The sequence below is a fragment of the Heloderma suspectum genome, chromosome 17 (genome assembly GCF_057233095.1).
Source record: "Heloderma suspectum isolate Gila_16-S chromosome 17, 16-S_ref, whole genome shotgun sequence".
Taxonomy (NCBI): Eukaryota; Metazoa; Chordata; class Lepidosauria; order Squamata; family Helodermatidae; genus Heloderma; species Heloderma suspectum.
In genome coordinates, this window is record NC_139474.1 from 468,433 (window position 1) to 481,368 (window position 12,936).

Consider the following 12,936-nt stretch of genomic DNA (forward strand, 5'->3'; position numbering starts at 1 on the left):
AAGGTCCATCTAATCAAAGCTATGGTTTTCCCAGTAGTAATGTATGGCTGTAAGAGCTGGACTATAAGGAAGGCTGAGCGCCGAAGAATTGATGCTTTCCAACTGTGGTGCTGGAGAAGACTCTTACGAGTCCCCTGGACTGCAAGGAGGTCAAATCAGTCCATCCTAAAGGAAATCAACCCTGACTGCTCATTGGAAGGACAGATAATGAAGCTGAAGCTCCAATATTTTGGCCACCTAATGCGAAGAGAAAACTCCCTGGAAAAGACCCTGATGCTGGGAAAGACTAAGGCAAAAGGAGAAGGGGACGGCAGAGGATGAGATGGCTAGATAGCATCACGGATGCAATGAATATGAACTTGAGCACGCTCCGGGAGAGAGCGCAGGACAGGAAGGCCTGGCGTGCTATGGTCCATGGGGTCACGAAGAGTCGGACACGACTGAACGACTGAACAACAACAACAACAACCACATCTGGTACTAGATGAGCCCCTTCCCCAAAATTGCTGCCACCGTAAAGATTCAGCACCTGAATGCTGTTAAAGCAAAACTTTGTCCTGCTGATAGTGAACTGAATAACCACTCAATACGTTTCTTTTCCCCCCCTAACTTTTAAAAAAGTGAGTTGTAATATAATACAAAAACCAAACAGGTACAGATTATAAGGCTATCACAGTAATACAAAGAAAGTTAGCAGCATGACAATGCATTGCTGCAGAATTTGAATTGTGAAGGATCAAGAGTTGCCGAATGTACATTTGACTATGCGATAAATGGGCACCACACTTCAAGGAATGAGTCTTGGTTTTTCAGTCCTCAGACTATATGTCTGCTTTTCAGGAAGAGCAACTGTCCATATTCTGGTCATTCATTTTTGTACCAATAGTCCAGTTGAAGATTTCCAATTGAATGCAACCTCAGGTTGGGCACCTGCAAGCATGGCGGCAATCAAGTCCTTATGTAAAAGGTGTTCATTCTCATCTTTGAAAACTGGAAGCAGGAGTGGGGCTCCATGATTTTTAATTTGCTGTGCAGTAATTTCATGTCCTGGACTTCAAGGAGGTCAAATCAGTCCATCCTAAAGGAAATCAACCCTGAGTGCTCATTGGAAGGACAGATAATGAAGCTGAAGCTCCAATATTTTGGCCACCTAATGCGAAGAGAAAACTCCCTGGAAAAGACCCTGATGCTGGGAAAGAGCATCAAAAGGAGAAGGGGACGGCAGAGGATGAGATGGCTAGATAGCATCACGGATGCAATGAATATGAACTTGAGCACGCTCTGGGAGAGAGCGCAGGACAGGAAGGCCTGGCGTGCTATGGTCCATGGGGTCACGAAGAGTCGGACACGACTGAACAACTGAACAACAATTTCATGTACTGTAGAAAGAACTCAGTTCCCCACATCCTTCCAGCACCGTGGTGAAAAAGATTTGTTAAAACTGTGTATTTTAGCGAAGTGCTGCTGGTGAAGTACCTTCATTTTGGCTTCCCTGATTTGCGCCAAAATTGTGCAAAGTGGGGGGCAGGGCAGACCAGAGTCAGGACCATTTGTGTTCTGTTATAGTTGTGTTCAGGTCTCCTTCCCATGCTAATTTTAGCCCCGATGAGTTTCCATAGATGAGATCGAAAACACCATTTATATAATGTGGATGCTAGACCTTTCGTGGAACCACTCTGGGGTAAGCATACATTTTCAAAGATTGTTAGCAACTGGGGAAGTTCTGGGCACCACACTTCAAGAAGGATGCAGACAAGCTGGAGAGGGTTCAGAGGAGGGCAATGAAGATGATCAGGGGACTGGAAACAAAGCCCTTTGAGGAGAGACTGAAAGAACTGGGCATGCTTAGCCTGGAGAAGAGAAGACTGAGGGGAGATAGGGTAGCACTCTTCAAGGACTTGAAAGTTTGTCACCGAGAGGAAGGCCAGGATCTCTTCTCCATCATCCCAGAGTGCAGAACACGGAATAATGCGCTTAAGTTACATGAAGCCAGATTCTGGCTGACCATCAGGAAAAACTTCCTGACTGTTAGAGCAATAGGACAATGGACCCAATGACCTAGGGAGGTGGTGGGCCCTCCCACACTGGAGGCGTTCAAGATGAAGCTAGACAGCCATCTGTCAGTGCTTTGACTTAAGATTCCTGCCTTGAGCAGGGGGTTGGACCCGATGGTCTTATAGGCCCCTTCCAACTTACTATTCTATAATACTATGAATACCTTCTTCTCTAGTTTGTGTTTTAGCAAAATTGGTCTAAATATGAAGACTGGCAATATTTGTACCTGGATGCCTTTATGTTCTACTGATCTGAGTTTGTTCAGGGCCTGCATAGCTTCCAGGGATATCTTGTGAAGTGGATTCTAATGTCTCTAGAGTGGTCTGGGGAGCTGGGGCAAGACCCCAGGGACCGATGGACTCATTCAATGTCCAAATCTATTAAATGCAAGTCCAGGGAGCTCTCAGCAAGACAGACCACAAGAAACATGATCATATCCCCTCCTTCACATTCCTCTAGACCACAGATATGCAGATTTAACTGATGACTGCAGTTCTCCAGATCTTCCACCTTGGTCTGGCAGTCTTGAGTGAGGGTAGTGAGTCTGAGAATGTTCTCATCTTGAGTCAGGCTTAGCTCCATGGCTTAATTTGCTGTGGATTCTATATTGGTCAGTTTTGTGCACAGCTCTGCTAGCAGCCCCAGTACAAGCGACCAGTTTTCTTGGACTTCTGATTGTAGTTGTTGGAAATATTCTTTCAGACTTTTGCAGGACTGGCTTTGGCACCTTTTGCTGCTTTGGAAGAACTGTGTCTGTGACAGTGAGAAGAGCCTCAGGGGCTCTGGGGTCCAAGTGATCTTTAAGGTGGAAATATTCTGTAAGGAGCGAATCAAGGGTGAATCAAGACGCAGTTTCATTCCCAGATGTAGTCCAGGTTTTTGATGAGGGGTGTTGAGAGTTAAAGCACAGTTTAGAAGATTAGAAGGATGGGTAGATGGGGAATTCAAGATCTTGGTTGAGCATTAGCCATGCCCTCTCCCACTCAATGCATTTCAATGCTTGAATGCTGCTAAATTAAATATAATGAACTCTGAGTGAAGCCATACAAACAATGCTCTGGAAGCATTAATATAATACACTTAAAATGCATGTGGAAAGCATTAGAAGGCTCAAGAGATGTGACCACTCGGTGCTGCACAACAAACAAAGGTGCCATGCCAGAGAGTAGGCAGATTCCACACCAGGATGGCCTTAGGCACTCCCAGACTCAGGCCCCATCTGCAATATACTAGCTGTCAAGTTTACTGAGATATTGCATGTGAACTGCTATGAACACTCTAGAATTGCTAGGCTAAGTATTACTATGGTGTTCCTTTCCAGCTGCAGAATAATAATGATGTCTAACAATTAAGGCAGAATATGTGGGGAGCTCCTCAGTCCCTGGCTAAACACTATTCTGCAAAGCAAGCACACATAAGATATCGCCAAGCAGAGCTATGAAGAAATCACGTCAGACTTTGAAGCTTTGGGAAGGAAACTCAAAAACTTTGTGGCCCAGATAGTTTACTCATCCACCCTTCCAGTAGTTAGAAGAGGGATAGAAAGGGAAAGAAAAATACTCCAGGCGAATGACTGGCTATGAAGGTGGTCCCGATGTGAGAGATTTGGATTCTGGGACCACAGGCTATACTTCCTGGAAGATGGACTGTTGGCAAGGGATGGGTTGCACCTCACAAAGGCTGGGAAGAATGTGTTTGGCCACAGCATGAAGAACTTCATCAGGAGGACTTTAAACTGAATCCTACAGGGGAGGGAGATGTAAAGTTGGGGGTAACAATGGACAAAGGCTCATGCAGCATAACGGAGGATGTGCAAGGAATGCTTTTCAAATTTACAGATGACACATAATTGGGTGAGATCGCTAATACCCTGGAAGACAGAAACAAAATTCAAAGTGATCTTGATAGATTTGACTGCTGGGCGGAAAACAACAGGATGAAATTTAATAGGGATAAATGCCAAGTTCTGCACCTAGGAAAAAGAAACCAGATGCACAGTTGCAAGATGGGGATACTTGGCTCAACAATACTACAAGTGAGAAGGATCTTGGAACTGTTGTAGATCACAAGCTGAATATGAGCCAACAATGTGATGTGGCTGCCAAAAAGGCAAATGCTATTTTGAGCTGCATTAATAGAAGTACAGCTTCCAAGTCATGTGAAGTACTAGTTCCCCTCTACTCAGCACTGGTTAGGCCTCATCTGGAGTATTGTGTCCAGTTCTGGGCACCGCACTTGAAGAAGGATGCAGACAAGCTGGGGAGGGTTCAGAGGAGGGCAACAAAGATGATCAGGGGACTGGAAACAAAGCCCTATGAGGAGAGACTGAAAGAAATGGGCATGATTAGCCTTGAGAAGAGAAGACTGAGGAGAGATAGGATAGCGCTCTTCAAGGACTTGAAAGGTTGTCACAGAGAGGAAGGCAAGGATCTCTTCTCGATCATCCCAGAGTGCAGGACATGGAATAATGGGCTCAAGTTACAGGAAGCCAGATGCCAGCTGAATATCAGGAAAAACGTCCTGACTGTTGGAGCAATACAGCAATGGAACCAATGACCTAGGGACATGGTGGGTTCTCCCACACTGGAAGCATTCAAGATGAGGCTGGACAGCCATCCATCAGGGATGCTCTGACTTGGATTCCTGCCTTGAGCAGGGGGTTGGACTCGATGGTCTTATAGGCCCCTTCCAACCCTACTATTCTATGCTTCTATGATTATTAGCTGGTGCAAAAAGACCACTAGTTGCAGCAAGACAGGCTGGGACAAAACAGCAAAAGTTGCTCTCCCTTGGAAAACAGAAAAGCTGGTCACTACTTCAATCTGGCTTTAACACTAATGGGAACATGTGGATTGTTGGGCATTGCAGGACTTGATTATCCAGGGAGGAGTAAGATCCCGCAGCTGGTGGGTTGATGGCCTTCTGGCAAGGTCCTTCACAAAGTCCTTCTATCATCCCAACCTGATCTGGAAAGAAGACTGCTCCCGCTGTCCTAATGTGTGGCTGTGTGTGGCTTTCGGAGGGAGTGAGAGATGTCCTGCCCTATTTCCTCTTTTAATGCTTCTCATGTTGGGATTATGAAGCCCACAGGCACCATGTTGGAGTTTATGAAGCCCACGGGCACCATTGTTGGAGATAATACGGTCTGTGTGTGTAAGTACAGACAGTTTGAGAAACACTAGCATATGGATGACAAAACCCTTTGGCCAGGGTGAAGCTGCTTTGAGATAACGATGGGAGACAAACTTGATATGTACTGATCGTAGGTAATGAAAGGTGCTTCCGGATGAGGCTATTATTGTGCAATCCCTCTGCCTCAAAAAAAAACAGGGGAATCAGGTATTGTCATCTTCCATTTGTATCCCTCCCATGTTTCCCCACTACTCCTTCCATCATTTTCTTACCAGAAAAAAATCTGTGGAGGAGGAAAAGATGGAATAGTTGCACAAGGCCTTTTGACATATTAATCAGGACCCTTTGGTCTGGAAGCACCCACAGACTCTATAACACCATCTCCAAGACTTTGGAAAGTGATTGTCTGTACGCAGCCTCTGAAATGCACCTCCAAGAGAAGTAAGAGCCTTAAATTATTCATCTTGTGACAAATTCAAAAATGTATTTTCCAGATGGCCTCCACAGCCATCCAACGGCAGAAAGTGCTGCGATCCAAAGGCATCTAGCACAGACTTTTTGGAAGCAAATATGTCCCCTGCAAGCCAGTCATGGGTCCCAACTCCCTTCCTGCAATCTTATTTTTGGGTGCTACCAGTCCGAACAGCTATTTGTCTCCCAAGAGTTAACTGGTTGCAGGCAGCTTTATTGACGAGCATAAAATGGTTGGTAAAACCCAATCCTGCATCACATAATTCCAGAAGCAATCTGGTTCAGAGCTCATGGTTCGCTTACTTCAAGCACTTTGTGGGACCCAAGACCTAGTTTTTTTTCTTGGACTAACACAGATGATTGGTTGCATCGTTTTGTGTTAAATACAGTATGTGGCGATTGCTGCATTGTTCTGAACAACTGTTGTTCCAATGAAAGAAAGTGTGTTCAGTTCAAATCTTGGCACGTTTTATTCCCGCTAAGACCCATAGAAGCCATACTTGCGGGAGTTTGACGAAAACGGGCAGTGTGGCTCTGTTCTGACATGTCCAAAGGTCTGGGGAAGGCTTGCGTGAACTGAACAGTGAGCTTTCCAGGTGGCCTGTCCCCCACATTTCAGTCACCCTTGTGTCTTAAAGGGGGAAAGTGCATACCTGAAAAACTTTGTGTCCGAAGGTGGAGTTTTTCAAGGCTTCTTTAAATATTACAAAAATTACTGTGCAGAGAGAACTTCCATGAGGGAGAAAGAGGCAAGTGTGGGTGGAGTACTGCTATTTCACACGTCGGGACAGCAGGGCTGAGTATACACACATGGTCATCAACATGTGGAATAAAAGGGCTGCAGTTGGAGGGTGCAAATTTCCTAGTGGAAACTTGGAAATCAATGCCCAGGAAGTGATCCAGGCCTGGCTATCAACAGCCGTGTTAACTAGTTCATAAGAATTCTGGAGATAATTAATAATCACATTTCTATCATACTCTTCCTCCAGTGAGTTCTGGGTGGAATGCATTGGCAAGAGGTAGATTAGGATGAAAGAGAATGACTGGCTCATGGTGATCCAGTGAGGTTCACAGGTGAGCGGGGATTCAAACTTAGGTCTCCACAAAGTCCAACACCCAAATGATCAACTACACCACACAGGCCCTCAGTTGCCCTTCTGCTCAGTTAGTTTAGTATTCTTCCCCCACCAATGGCTAGCTGGAGACCCCTGGGAGCTTGGGCAGTGTATGCCCACCTGGAAGTCAAATATGACCAAGAGGCAGAAGTCCCATACCAGATTTTATGTATATAGTTATTTAAAATGAATATTCTGCATTTTCACAAGGATCTGCCCCACCATGTCTTATGTTAGGAATTATGCACCGCCTGCCCCTCTCTTACTTCCCGATCTGAATGATCTCCAAGGTCCCTTCAGATGTTCAGATGATCTCTAACTCTATGATCCCCAGACTCACCCAAAGGAACCGAAGGGACAACCGGATCGATGGGTGAGGGCCGGGCATTCACTGGGATGGGTGTGGTGGGGCCATTTACCATGACGTGGCCTGGAAAGAAAAGGCTGTGTTATAGGAAGAGAGTTCAACATAGTGCAGCACCATCTTGCCAACCCACAGGATGAAACAACGGCTTTTCCAGTACCAGAACCGACCTGAGAGCCTTGGGATGTGTGAAGCGAAACACTGTCACCTCTCGCACACCAGCAAAGGGCTCCCAGGCCAAAGTTCATGGCTTCCTGAAACATGAGTTTTTGTACCTCCCTTTCCAAGAATTAAAATCAATATATACCCCCCTCATCTTCCCCCACATATATGAATATACGCACTCCGCATCTTCCCCCACATACCCAGGTAGTAGAGCAGCTTCTGGGCTCGGTTCTGGCCGGGCCGCAAATTGAAAAGGTCGGGGTTCTCATCGATGAACTGAGTGTCGACGGTGCCACGGAGGAACTGATCATTGCCCAGGACGTTCTGCAGGAAGGGGATGTTGGTCTGCAAGTAAACCGAGAGGAGAAGGAGGCCTGAGAGGCCTGTGCCAGGTTGCAGGGGTAGCTGGATGCAACCAAGGGGTGCACAGCCTTCCAGATCTGTGCAACAACATGGCGTACATTTGAAGGTAAGAAGGGCCTCTCCAGTCAAGACTTGGTCTCCAGCAGCAGCTGGCAAGACAGGCCTGGGGTGCCTGCCGTCCGCAGCTGGATCACACTAACGGTCCCTCCAGGCAAGCCAGGCTCAGCACGCCTCCCACTTGGAGGGAAGCGAGCAGCGAGACGCCCACCGCACACGGGCACCTGACCTGGTCAAAACAGCCCTGATCTCCTCATCAGCAAAAATAAGTCCCATGCAGGGCCAAGTTCATATGTCCTCACTTGTTCCCCAACTTTTCCAAGGAGCACCTGAGTGGAGCTTGGGGCCACCAGCACTGCAAGGACCACAGGCTGAGAACATCTGATCTCATCCCATCCTAAAGCCAGCCGCTGGTGGCCAGCACCGCATGCCCGCGAGTGCCGTGAACTCACTATGGGCAGACAATGTCCCCGTCTTCCTGAATCTACCACCCATCAATTTCCTCGGGTCACCCTGATTCTAGCATTTCGGGAGGGAGATACGTTTGTGAAACTCTCATGCCTCTCCTCAGTCATCTTCTTTGTTGAACTAGCCCCACCCCATCTGCAACACTTTAGCGCTGAAGGCGGGCGGGGAGGAGGGCTCTGGTCACTGGGGTTGTTCTGTTCTGCACCTTTCCCAACGCTAAGATAACACTTTCAGCCCACCTGCCAGCACGACCACGCAATGGAAATCCCAAGCCATCCCAATCCCTTCTATAGAAGTGGAAATACTGCCTCTCCAAGAAGACACTGGGTGCACATTTTATGCATGTATGTATGACTTGCTTCCATTTCCCAGCAGGCCAAGGGCTCCGAGTGAAGAGCCACCAGAGCCAGGCAGGGCGAGAGGAAGATGGAGGCAATTTCGCCTCCGTTCCTCAGTTTAAAATGCCAACAGCAGCTGGACAGGCCTCTCAGCCCATCTAGCTGATGTGCCTTTCAGTGGGCTGGGAGGGGGCTGGGGGGCCATAGAGTACTGTGAATCTTGCTGTCTCTCCTCCCCTCTCCCCAGCACAGCCCTTTCTTTCTCTCTGACTTCTTTCACGAGCTCGCAGTTGTGACCTCCTAAGAGAAGCATTCCACAGTGGCTGAGAGGGGGTGGGGGGAGGAAGACACACGACTGGATCTCCCCCTCTGCGCTTGTAGCTCTATCTACAGGCATGGAGGAGATCTGCAGCCATCCTATGATGCTGCCTGGGGGCGACAGGCCTGCTCCCTTAGCCCCCTTTCAAGACGGCACACTTCCCAAGGTGGCTTACAAAGAGGGAGCTGAGAAACAGGTGACACAAAACGACCAACAGGCCTGCTGATTTTGTGCCAGCCCACCCAACGTTTTGGAGATGAACTCCTTCCTCAGGGGAGGAAAGGAAGGGTCCCCTTTGGTATAAGATGCCTGTGAGAATGACCCTACCATCTCAGATGTGTTATTTTAGACACTGGAAAGGGTGATGCAGGAAGATGAAAAAAAAGGAGCAGAAAAGAAATAAAGGGGATTCTGGAGGTTGGGAGTTTGTTTTCAGGAGGGCTGAATTAGAAGATACGATTTCTTCGCTTATTATGATTGAGTTTTGGATTCCCCCCCCCTTAATAAAAATGGAGATTAGTCTCTGGGGAGCAAAGAATAGTGCTCTGGGCTGTGTTTGTTCTCTTCCGTTTAGAAATACAGGCACGCATGCGCTCTCATCTAGGAGCGGCAAACGGGCAGGAGGCAGCGCCCTCGCCAGTGCCCAGCCCTCACGTGGGCCTGTGTTTGAGGCAGTCGCCGAGGGAGACGTTTGTGTCCGATGCACTGGGCGGGCTGGCACCAAAGAAGCAGGTGCTTTTGCGGTTCTGTGTCACTTTAGTTTTTCAGCTGCTTGGTGCGTCCCTGTTTTTGGCAATAAAAAACAGGGCAGGCAACCTGGTGCCCTCAGATGCTTCGGATGACAACTCCCATAATGGTCAGCACAGGCCCTGCTATCTGGGACTTAAGGGAGTTGTCGTCCAAAACATCTGGAGGGCACGAAGTTGGCTGCCCCTGATATAAAACACAAACTTCTGTACCATAACAGGGTCACATGAGCATGCTTTACGCTTACAAGATTTACGTATGTAAGAATGGAGCAGTCTGAACAAGTTGAATTCAGCCTATAGAATAACAACCTTCCAGCAGATGGGGGCAGGCCTCTGTCTCCAGGAGGAAAGGTCACAGGCCTCCACCGCACCACTGGGGAGTCCGAGCCATCTTCAAGGGCGGCCTACGTGGAGCGCGTGACCGTCGTCCTGTCCGGACGTAACCGGTGCATCCCAGACAGGGCCGTAGCTGACGCACCAACTGAAATGTTACCAATGTAGCAGTGCGACAACCCCTTCCACGCGCGCGCAAGCACACACCCCCAGCCCCAAGGAGGAGTGTCTCTTGGAGTCGCCCTTGCTGCAAGCTGGGACTGAGAGAGAAAACTCACCCACAAACTGCTCACTGTGTGGCAACGGACAATGGCTGTTTCTCCTGCTGGCAAAATGAGAAGTGCCGGGCTTCGCTAGATGTGCTCAGCTCGCCTCAGAGAGTTCGGAGCAAGCCAGCAGGGCAGTTACGGAGTCAGCCGTTCACTCCTGCCGGGCCTGCCTTTCAGCAACCAGAGTCTGGCCTGTGCCCACATGTATGTCTGTGTGCACTCGCCCTCCACAGAGGTGGCTGCACCATCTGGAAAAGGGCCATGGGCCTCTGCAAGGCTCTCAGGGGCTGCTGGTCTGAGCCTCAAGGCTGTCCGCATCATGGTCAGCCAGAAGGATGGCGTGCCCTGTCTGATGTGGGGCTGGGGGTGGAACTGAACGCCAAGATAAGAGAAGCCAAGTTTATCTGAGCAACGTGTGTTGTCTCCTGTTTTTATTTATTTATTTATTTAATTTCATTTCTATGCCGCCCAATAGCTGACACTCTCTGGGTGGTTCACAAAAATTAAAACCACAAAGTGCAGCATAAAACAATATAAAATATGGAAGCTTAAAAGCACAATGTAACAGTACAACCCCCCTTCATGGATCACTGCCTTGTTGTGGGGAAGGGGCTTGCGTAACTCAGTGAAGCCATAAGCTATGCCGTGCAGGGCCACCCAAGACGGACAGGTCATGGCAGAGAGTTCTGACAAAATGTGGTCCACTGGAGAAGGAAACGGCAACCCACTCCAGTATTCTTGCCAAGAAAACCCCATGGAACTTATCACAAGGCTAAAAGAGATGACGCCGGAAGATGAGCCCCTCAGGTCGGAAGGTGTCCAATATACTACTGGGGAAGAGCAGAGGGTATTTCCAAGTAGCGCCAGAAAGAGTGAAGCGGCTGGGCCAAAGCCGAAAGGACACTCAGCTGTGGATGTGTCTGGTGGTGAAAAGAAAATCCGATGCTGTAAAGAACAATATTGTTTAGGAACCTGGAATGTCAGATCAATGAATCAAGGTAAGCTGGAGGTGGTCAAACATGAGATGGCAAGATTGAACATCGACATCTTGGGAATCAGCGAACTAAAATGGACAGGCATGGGCGAATTTAATTCAGGTGACCATCATATCTACTACTGTGGGCAAGAATCCCTTAGAAGAAATGGAGTAGCACTCATAGTCAACAAAAGGGTGGGAAAAGCAGTACTGGGGTACAATCTTAAAAACGATAGAATGATCTCAGTACGAATCCAAGGCAAACCATTCAACATGACAGTAATTCAAGTCTATGCCCCAACCACTGATGCCGAAGAAGCTGAGGTTGGTCGGTTCTATGAAGACCTCCAACACCTTCTAGAACTAACACCAAAAAAAGATGTCCTCTTCATCATAGGGGATTGGAATGCTAAAGTAGGAAGTCAAGAAATCACCGGGATAACAGGCAGGCATGGCCTTGGTGTACAAAATGAAACAGGACAAAAGCTAATAGAGTTTTGCCAAGAGAACATGCTGATCATAGCAAACACTCTTTTCCAACAGCACAAGAGGCGACTCTACACATGGACATCACCAGATGGTCAATATCGAAATCAGATTGATTATGTCCTTTGCAGCCAAAGATGGAAAAGCTCTATACAGTCAGTCAAAACAAGACCTGGAGCTGACTGTGGCTCAGATCGTGAGCTTCTTGTTGCAAAATTTCGGCTGAAATTGAAGAACGTAGGGAAAATCAGTAAACCATTCAGGTATGACCTCAATCATATCCCTTATGAATATACAGTGGAGGTGAGGAATAGATTTCAGGGATTAGACCTGATAGACGGAGTGCCTGAGGAACTATGGACGGAGGTCCGTAACATTGTTCAGGAGGCAGCAACGAAATCTATCCCAAAGAAAAAGAAATGCAAGAAAGCCAAGTGGCTGTCTGATGTGGCTTTACAAGTAGCTGACAAAAGAAGGGAAGCGAAAAGCAAGGGAGAAAGGGGAAGATATATCCAACTGAATGCAGAGTTCCAGAGAATAGCAAGGAGAGACAAGAAGGCCTTCTTAAATGAACAATGCAAAGAAATCGAGGAAAACAACAGAATGGGAAAGACTAGAGATCTCTTCAAGAAAATCGGAGATCTCAAGGGAACGTTTTGTGCAAAGACGGGCATGATAAAGGACAAAGAAGGCAGGGACCTAACAGAAGCAGATGAGATTAAGCAGAGGTGGCAAGAATACACAGAAGAACTATACAGGAAAGATCTGAATGTCCCTGATAGCCATGATAGTGCAGTCACTGAACTTGAGCCGGACATCCTCGAGAGTGAAGTCAAGTGGGCCTTAGGAAGCATTAGTAACAACAAAGCTAGCGGAGATGACAGTATTCCAGCTGAGCTATTGAAAATCCTAAAAGATGATGCTGTTAAAGTGCTGCATTCAATATGCCAACAAATCTGGAACACTCAACAATGGCCGCAAGACTGGAAAAGGTCAGTTTACATTCCAATTCCAAAGAAGGGCAACGCCAAGGAGTGTTCAAACTACCGCACAATTGCGCTCATTTCACTTGCCAGCAAGGTGATGCTCAAAACCCTACAAGCTAGGCTTCAGCAGTATGCGAACCGAGAACTACCGGAAGTACAAGTGGGGTTTCGAAGAGGCACAGGAACTAGAGATCAAATCGCCAACATTCGCCGGATCATGGAGAAAGCAAGAGAATTCCAGAAAAACGTCTATTTCTGCTTCATTGACTACGCTAAAGCCTTTGATTGTG

General features: G+C 47.6%; 1 protein-coding gene across 6 annotated transcripts in view; it reads right to left on the reverse strand.

Annotated features, from left to right (window-relative positions):
- The window catches only part of PC (pyruvate carboxylase), a 229,481-nt gene that overhangs the window by 26,423 nt on the left and 190,122 nt on the right, over nucleotides 1-12,936 (reverse strand). For all 6 annotated transcript variants that reach the window (XR_014786242.1, XM_084823721.1, XM_084823722.1 and 3 more), the window contains 2 exons: nucleotides 7,503-7,647; nucleotides 7,114-7,203 (listed from right to left, as the gene is read on the reverse strand). Coding sequence is in view for 5 of the 6 variants with exons in the window: in XM_084823721.1 (XP_084679847.1) it covers nucleotides 7,114-7,203; nucleotides 7,503-7,647 (235 nt within the window). In the remaining variant the exon portion in view is untranslated. The remainder of the gene's footprint in view (nucleotides 1-7,113; nucleotides 7,204-7,502; nucleotides 7,648-12,936) is intronic.